The sequence below is a fragment of the Malania oleifera genome, chromosome 7, assembly GCF_029873635.1.
Source record: "Malania oleifera isolate guangnan ecotype guangnan chromosome 7, ASM2987363v1, whole genome shotgun sequence".
NCBI classification, from domain to species: domain Eukaryota; kingdom Viridiplantae; phylum Streptophyta; class Magnoliopsida; order Santalales; family Ximeniaceae; genus Malania; species Malania oleifera.
Window position 1 is genome coordinate 94,103,745 of NC_080423.1, and position 9,180 is coordinate 94,112,924.

Sequence of the window (9,180 nt, forward strand, 5' to 3'; positions counted from 1 at the left end):
TCGGTTATACTTATTCCACGATTGGATGGTATAAAAAACTTCACTATCTTGGGAAAAATTACAAGATGATTTGAAACTAATCTTATACAAAATATCTTTCTTTCTTTCTATCTCTCATCTTTTCTATTCATCTGCCCACTTCAAGCTATATGTGTATATATCAAAATAAGAGGAAGAGAAGGTCCTTTTATAGGATAATAGGGATAATACATTATTTATAGTGGTGAAAGATTAAGGAGTGATAGCCATTTATATTTTGCATAATAAAATTTTTTTTTGACTAATTTAAATTTAAATTTGAACTTTATAGACTTCATACGTTTATGAAGCTTGCATTAAAATTAAGACATAACCGCGACAATTTTTCCGCGTAAAACATTATGACACAGTGCCAAATACCTACTAACAAATATTTTCTGCTCCTCTCTCTCACTCTCTCTCTCTCTCTCTCTCTAAAAAGCAGAAAAGCAGGGTTGGATTTGGATCCATCGCACTTTGAATCGAACCCTGCGATCTTCAGTTCAATCGTCTTTTCGAGTTTTGGCAAAAGCGAAATCAGAGAGACCAGATATACCAGATCGAAAAAGGTATCGCTGAAAAGAAGATCGAAGAAGATCCCGATCGATACGCGCACACACGCTGCACACTGAGATCGAAGACTGTGAGGGGGAGAGGGGAAATGGGGAAGAAGGCAGTACTGATAGGAATCAACTACCCTGGAACCAAGGCTGAGCTGAAAGGATGCATCAATGACGTGAAGAGGATTTACCGATGCCTCGTCCGACGCTACGGATTCTCCCCCGACGACATCACCGTCATGATCGACACCGATGACTCATACCCCCAGCCCACCGGCAAGAACATTCGCCGCGCGCTGTTGCAGCTCGTGCGATCGGCGGAGCCCGGCGACTTTCTCTTCGTTCACTACAGCGGCCACGGCACTCGCCTCCCTGCCGAGACCGGCGACGATGACGACACCGGCTACGACGAGTGCATCGTCCCCTGCGACATGAATCTCATCACTGGTGATTCTTTTTTCTCCTAATTACTCCCTTTAGTTACTTCGCCATATCTTGTTCTTCTCCGGTTTTCAACTTTTATTTTCGATATTTGCCTTAAATTCAAAAAAATTGTTTACCGAATCAAGGCGTACCAGAGTTGATCAGATCTTATCTTGCTTTATTTTTCTATCAATCAAGCATCTGCGACTGGAATTCCAACCAAACCTCCTGGTTTTTTGGGCCATAGGTCGCTCGAAGGAATTGACTCTGCCTGATCTATAATTGAGCATGTTTGATTTTGAAATCCCTGGGAGTTGCTTTTGTACGTTAATAGTCCGTTCGGTTGGGGTGAAGTGGGAAGAAGGGAGAATAAAATTTGGAAAGTGGAGAGGAGAAAAAAAAAAAAAAAAACTAATTTTCTTCAGAGTCTGATTTAATAATCTGCCATTGGAATTCCGACCAAGCCTACTGGTTTTTTTTTTTTGGCTGTAGGTAGCTTGAAGGAGTTGACTCTGCTTGGTCTACATATTGACCATTTCGTGGATTTGAAATTCCTGAGAATTGTTCGATTTTAGGGAATTATCCTTTTTTATTTTAGCACTCGTTTGATCGGATAGAAGTCAGCGGAGAGAAAAAGAAAAAATGATACCAGAGAAGGTGAAAAAGAAGATGAAGCATTATTTCATATATGGAACTACAAAAAAATGAATGTTGGTTATTTACAATAATATTCGTGAAAAGATTATCTTTTTTAGAGTTGTCAAAAGGTGGATTAGCTCTTTTGCCTTCCATTTCTCTCGGAAGAAAACGTGACTTTCTTTTTTTTCACCTTTTTTCCCCTCTCTACTTTATGTGAAGCATTCAACCAAACAAGAAAAGTAGTGCTCTTCTTTCCACTTCTTTTCGACTGTTATAGTATGTGACTCATATTAAGTGAAATACAGGTATGGAGAAAGTAGGAGGGTAATGCCCCTGGTACGGTACAAGACTATTTGAAGAATTTTTCTAATACCTTTGTGCGGTTAGGGTTAGTATAAATAGATATAATGTAACTCTACTTTGATAATAGTAAAATTCAGTCACTGCTTGCTCCTGTGGATGTAGGCATTGTGTCGAATCATATTATATCCGTGTGTTTTTGTTGCTTTATCTATCTTTGTGTTTTCCCACATACTATTCATTATAATTGTTGCATGTTTCACAACAATTGGTATCAGAGCATAGGTCATGATGTCTGGGATTTCTTCTGTGAAGTTCGACATGGTCAAGTTCGACGGATCTGGAAATTTCGAATTATGACAGAGGAGAGTCAAGAATTTGTTAGTGTAGCAGGACATGGTGAAGGCGTTATACAAAAAGTAGCCGGAAGACATGGACGACATAAATTGGAAGGAAATGAAAGCGAAGGCTGTGGCAACTATCAGACTTTGTCTGATTGATGACATGATGTATCAGGTCATGGATGAGGATTCACCGGTAACAATTTGGTTGAAATTGGAAAGTCAGTATATGTCCAAGTCGTTGACGAACAAACTTTATTTTAAGTAGAAATTGTATGGTCTTAAGATGTCAGAGGGTTCAAATCTGAACTAGCATATCAACGTGTTCAAGCAGATCATCAGTGATTTGAGTTGATGTGAAATTCGAAGACAAAGATAAGACGTTGATGTTACTGAATTCCCTACCTGCCTCTCCTACGTACGAAAGTTTGGTTACAACTCTGATGTGGGGAAAAGAAACTCTCGAATTGGAGGAGATCACAAATGTTCTATTAGGTTTTCATTAAAGGAAGAAAGCCAATAATGAAAATTTACGAGGTCAAGGGCTTGTGGTGAGGGTTAATCAGGAGCGTGGGAGAAACAATTCCCAGAGTAGGTCAAGTAACAATAAATCTCGGTCTAAATTTTAGAAGAGGAAAGAAATACAGTGTTATAAGTGCGGGAAAAAGGGACACATAAAATGAGATTGTCTAGAGAAAAAGAAAGGGAATATAGAGAATAAAGAGGGTCCATCAAAGTTTGCAAATTTAGTGGAAGAAGAAGACTTAAAGAGCGTTGATAAGGATATGCTATTTGTATTTCAGCCAGTTTAGATCATCTCACAGATTCTTGGATTCTGGGTTCAGCATGCTTCTATCACATGACACCCAATAAAGATTAGTTTGACACCTACAGATTAGTAAATTCTGGTTCTATTCTGATGGGTAACGATGCATCATACAAAGTTGTTAGAATAGGGACATAATTAAAATGTTTGATGTTATTGTTAGAACGTTGTGTGATGTTAGACATATAACGAATTTAAGGAAGAATCTAATTTTATTAGACACTTTAGATTGTAATGGGTTTAATTACACGTTTGTAAGTGGAGTAATGAGGGGGTGTAAAGGTGTTGTAACAATGATGTAGGGCAGAAACTAGTAGGAAATATTTATACACTGTTAGGTACCACAGTTGTAGGTGGAGTTGTAACTGTAGAGTCTGAATAAGATATTACAGTCTTGTGACACATGCAGTTAGGTCATATGCGTGAGTGTGGGATGATGGAACTTTATAAGAGAAATCTATTGAAGGGTTTCAGAACATCCTAGCTTAATTTCTGCAGGTATTGTGTTCTTGGGAAACAGATTAGGGTGCAGTTCAAGACAGCCACACACAAGACAGAGGGAATTTTTGACTATGTTCATACACATGTTTGGGGGTCAGATAGTACAGTCTTGTGACATATGCAATTAGGTCATATGGGTAAGCGTGGGATGATGGAGCTTTATAAGAGAAATTTATTGAAGGGTGTCAGAACATGCTAGTTTAATTTCTGCAGGTATTGTGTTCTTGAGAAACAGATTACGGTGTAGTTCAAGACCATGGTTTTAAATAAAGGCCGCAACTGTTACATAGCGGTTTTTTAGCTTACTGATACCATTACACACCGCAAAATTGGTGGGAAGAAAAATCATAGCCGTAGCAGCCGTTATGGACCGCAACAGTTATGTAAAGGCCGCTATGGCCGCTATGTAACCGCTATAGGATTGTTACACTAAAAAATTATTTTATTTTTTACTTTTTCTTCTCACTTTTTCCCTCTCTTTCATATATCGTTCGATATACCTAGTGGCAAGAGGGGGAAAAGATTATAATGAAGAAGACAATGATACAAAATTTACTATTTCTTTAAATACTAACAATAGATGCATTAATTACCAATTTGAAAATACTAACTTGTTAGGAAAATATTTTATTTTGATAATATTAGTAATGTGATATTTATGTTCTCTATTTTTCAACTTCAACCTTCTTTCTTTTCTAGTTATTTTATATTTGTATTATTCGTATGTCTTATGTGTATAATAGATTAATGGAGTGTATAATGTTTTTTTTATTAATTAATATAGCACACAAGAATTTATCACAGATAAGAACAATGAGAAGTATAAATATGCACACACACGTAATTTTTCTATCAATGGTGGTTTAAAACAAATATAAACGTGTTGCCCTTACCAAATAACTTAGTTACACTAACTAAAGGATCCAAAATACACCAAAACTCTTTCTAAGAAGGGCTAAAAGCTTAAAACATGTAAGTACACTAATATGCACAAGGTTGTACGTGCTTCAAAAAAATTCATGGTCGTTACACTCGCTTCTCGTTATCTAATATGCGCTACTCCTACTTCTCGGTTCACCCACTACCGTTATATTACGCTACCCGCTACCGCGATTTAAAACCATGTTCAAGACAAACACACACAAGATAGAGAGAATTTTTTACCATGTTCATACAGATGTTTGGGGGTCAGTAAGGGTAGCATCACGAGGAGGACATATGTATTTCGTGAGTTTTATTGATGACTACTCACGAAAAGTTTGGGTGTACTTCATTCTACACAAGTCAAAAACGTCTCCCAAGTTCAAGTTGTGGAAAGTTGAAGTAGAAAATCAGACAGGAAGGAATATCAAATGCCTTAGGTCCGACAATGGTAATGAGTACACATATTCAAAGTTCAAGGAGTTGTGTGAGTAGCATGGGATTAAGAGACACTACACAGTACGCAAGACACAACGATAGAATGATGTAGCAGAAAGGATGAATGGAACAATAGCTGAAAGAGTTTGATGTCTCAGGCTGAATGTAGGGTTTGCAAAGAATTCTGGACAGAAGCAGTGAATACGACATGTTTCTTGATTAAAGGTAGCCTAGTGCAATACTAGATGGGAAAGTAGCAGAGCAGGTGTGGATAGGTAGTGCGGTAGACTACTTTGGTTTGAGAGTATTTGAATATCCAACCCACGTGCATGTTTCTAGTGAGGAGAGATCGAAGCTTGATGCAAAGTCTAGACAATGTATCTTTCTAGGTATCAGAAAGGGGTGAAAGACTTCAAACTCTGAGATTTGAAGGCAAACAAGGTGGTGATTAGTAGAGATGTGGTTTTTGATGAGAAAGTCATGTTGCAGTATACTCAGGAAGAAGATAAACAGATGCCAGAAAATTCCAGCAGCAATGAGCATGTGGTGTAGGTAGGGAGCTAGAGACCCATGGTAGATAAGACAATGTTCCGAATGTAGGAAATTCTAGTTTAGGAGATGAGCAACATCACAGTATAGCTATAGACAGGCTCAGACGCACTATTAGGCTACCCACTAGGTATGATTTTGAAGATTTGGTTTCTTATGCACTCACTACTTTTCAAGAGGCAGTACACAACTAAGAAAAAAATAGATGGATGGGTGCTATGGTAGAGGAGATGAAATCTCTACATAAGAACCAGTCATGGGAGTTGGTGGAGCTTCCAGAAAGGAAGAAAGCGATAGGATGCAAATGGGTATATAAGAAGAAAGAAGCAATATCAGAAAAAAAGACGAAGAGAAAAGTTCAAAACTTGTCTAATAGCAAAGGGTTACTCATGGAGAAAAGGGTTGACTATGATGAAATCTTCTCCCTTATGGTCAGACATACTTCCATCAGGGTAGTGTTGGGTTTAGTAGCACATTTTAATATGCAATTGGAGCGGATGGATGTAAAGACAACTTTTCTTCATGGTGATTTGGAGGAGCTGATTTACATGGTACAACTAGAAGGGTTCAGTCAATCTGAATAGGAAAATTTGGTTTATAAATTGATAAAATTACTTTATGGGCTGAAGCAGTCTTCGAGGTAGTGGTACAAGCGATTTGACTCATACATGATCTAGATTGGCTATGGGAGATGTGAGCATGATTGTTGTGTATATGTGAAGAGCCTTGATGATGATTCATTAATTTTTCTATTACTTTATGTGAATGATATATTGATTGTTGCGAAGAGTATGAGCGAGGTCAACAAGTTGAAGACTTTGTTGAGGAAAGAATTTGACATAAAGGATTTGGGTGCGACCAAGAAGATTCTTGGGATGAAGATTTGCAGGGATAGAGCTTCCAGGAAATTATGGTTATCTCAGCGTAGCTATGTTGAGAGGGTGTGGAGAGGTTCAATATGGATAATACAAAACCAGTGAGTACACCTTTGGCGAATCATTTTAGATTGTCTACGGCTCAGTGCTCGAAGACAAATGATGAAGCTCAAGACATGTCAAAGGTTCCATATGTGGGGTGCTTGATGTATGCTATGGTTTGTACAAGACCGGATTTGGCACTAGTTGTCAGTGTGGTGAGCAAGTTTATATCAAATCCGGGACGGTAGCATTGAGATGCAGTCAAGTGGGTTTTTAGATACTTGAGGGGTACTATAGACTATGACATCATGTTTGAAAGATACTATGATGATCTTTTAGTTGTGAGATATGTGGATGCAAACTATGCAAGAGACTTGGATGATAGGAGGTCTACCACAGGTTATGTATTCACTCTTGTTGGGAGGGGCAGGAGGGCTTATTTTTTGGAAGTCCATGGTTTAGTCTCTAGTTGCACTATCTACTACTGAGTCAGAGTATATGGCAGTGGCTGAGGCTGCTAAGGAATTTTTGTGGCTTAGGGTTGGTCAAGGAGTTGGGTATTCAGTAAGGTGGAGTTCAGATTCATTGTGATAATCAGAGTGCCATTTATTTGGCAAAGAACCAGATGTATCATGTGAGCACCAATCACATAGATGTGAGGTTTCATAGGATCAGCGAACTGGTTTCTTCTGGTGAGCTGTTGCTTGAGAAAGTTCACACTTCTGAGAATGCAGCAAACATGTTAATGAAGTCTGTTATCACAGATAAATTCAAGCGCTACTTTGACTTGATTAATGTCTCTAGATGCTAGATGAGAGGCATTCCAACCTATTGCCCCAGGTGGAGTTCGAGGTTATGTTTTCTTTTTCTCCTAAGGGTTGAATATTCACCAAGGTGGAGATTGTTGTAGTATGTGGCTCATATCCAGTGGAACATGTGTACAAAGAAAGCAGATACATCACTTTTCAATTTTTATCATACTAACAATACTAGCAAAAATACAAGGAGCATTATAATGAAAGCTTTGCTTTTGGCTTTCTAAATATGGTAAGACAACAGCAGCTAGGATGAACTTGTTCTTGGTAGCAGCTTGCCCTTTTAGAGTTGAAATTCTTTTAAGCTTGGCTTCCCAACTTTGAAGAGGAGGCTTTGTTTGGGTTTTGAGAAGGACCTTGCAGTAGACTTGGTATGTGAAGTCACAAGAAATGAAGAGGTGGTCTCTGCATTATGTTTCTAACCCACAAAAGATATAGTTGGAGTGAAGATATCTCTATTTTGCCGTTCCGTCCAGCGTTTGGAGTCTATTCCAGGCTGCCATCCAAAGAATGATGGAGAATCTGGGGATGTGTGCTTTGAACTAGACTTTCTTGTGGACAATGATGGTGTTTCATTTCCAATTCTCATAGATTTTGACCACATTTGACATTTTTTGTCAGATTTGTGATTCGCCAGTGTGCTTTTTTAAGAGTTGCGACTCTAGCCATTTCTGTATCTTTGCATTTCAAGCACCAGATTTAACAAAAAGGAGAATTACAAATGTTATTAATTTGCAAATTCTTACCATTTCAAGTAATGTAAGCATGTATCAACAGATGGTGATAACTGTTGGTGTTGTTTGGGTGTGTGAACAGATGATGATTTCAGGGAGTTCGTGGACCAAGTGCCAGAGGATTGCCGCATAACAATTGTGTCGGATTCATGCCACAGCGGAGGCCTAATTGACAAATCTGTAGAGCAGATTGGGGAGAGCACAAAAAAAGATGACGAGTCATCAGGCTCAGGTTTTGGATTCAAGAGCTTCCTGCACCAGACTGTACAGGGTGCACTTGAGTCTCGTGGTGTTCACATCCCTTCAGGTTTGCACCATCATCGTCACCACCACCAGGAAGATGATACAGATGACACAGAAGTTGAAGAGCAATATGGGGATCGAGGCTATGTCAAGAACAGGTCTCTGCCCCTTTCCACTCTCATAGAAATACTCAAGCAGAAAACTGGAAAGGATGACATTGATGTCGGGAAGCTCAGGCCTACCCTCTTCGATGTCTTTGGGGAAGATGCAAGTCCCAAAGTAAAAAAGTTCATGAAGGTCATAATGAACAAACTCCAACACGGTGATGGCGAGGGCAGCAGTGGTGGATTCCTCGGGATGGTTGGGAGTCTTGCTCAGGAGTTTCTTAAGCAAAAGCTCGAAGATAACGATGAAGGGTATGCAAAACCCGCACTGGAAACAGAAATGTCTAGCAAGCAAGAGGCCTATGCAGGAGCAGCCAAGAGGGCGCTCCCTGATGCTGGGATTCTGATAAGTGGCTGCCAGACTGACCAAACTTCTGCCGATGCTAGCCCTCCTGGCGGCACCGGTGAAGCCTATGGGGCTCTCAGCAATGCAATTCAGAGCATACTTGAGGAATCTGATGATACAGTGACAAATCAGGAGCTTGTTCTGAGGGCTAGGCGGATTCTAAAGCAGCAGGGTTTCAGCCAGCGCCCTGGCCTGTACTGCAGCGACCATCATGTGGATGCTGCTTTTGTGTGCTAGTGCCATTCTCTTATAATGAATGATTCAAGAGAGCAATAGGTTTCCATTGGTGTGGGGCTTTTGTGTGGGTTGCTTGTACTGTATCTTTTTTTTTTTGCCCTTTTGGTGTGTAACTGAATGTTGAGCAGAAAACACAGAATTACTCGTCTTTTGTATTCACATGCCCATGCCCATGCCCATAAATTGATATGGATAAATTTCAGGACAA

The 9,180-nt window shown here is 39.4% G+C and overlaps 1 protein-coding gene across 1 annotated transcript; it reads left to right on the plus strand.

Moving 5' to 3' along the window:
* Window positions 1–323: 323 nt before the first annotated feature.
* LOC131159388 (metacaspase-5-like) lies at window positions 324–9,180 on the plus strand. Its single transcript, XM_058114264.1, has 2 exons — window positions 324–1,025; window positions 8,065–9,180. The coding sequence occupies exons 1-2, from the start codon at window positions 680–682 to the stop codon at window positions 8,970–8,972; spliced, it is 1,254 nt and encodes a 417-aa protein (XP_057970247.1). The 5' UTR covers window positions 324–679; the 3' UTR covers window positions 8,973–9,180.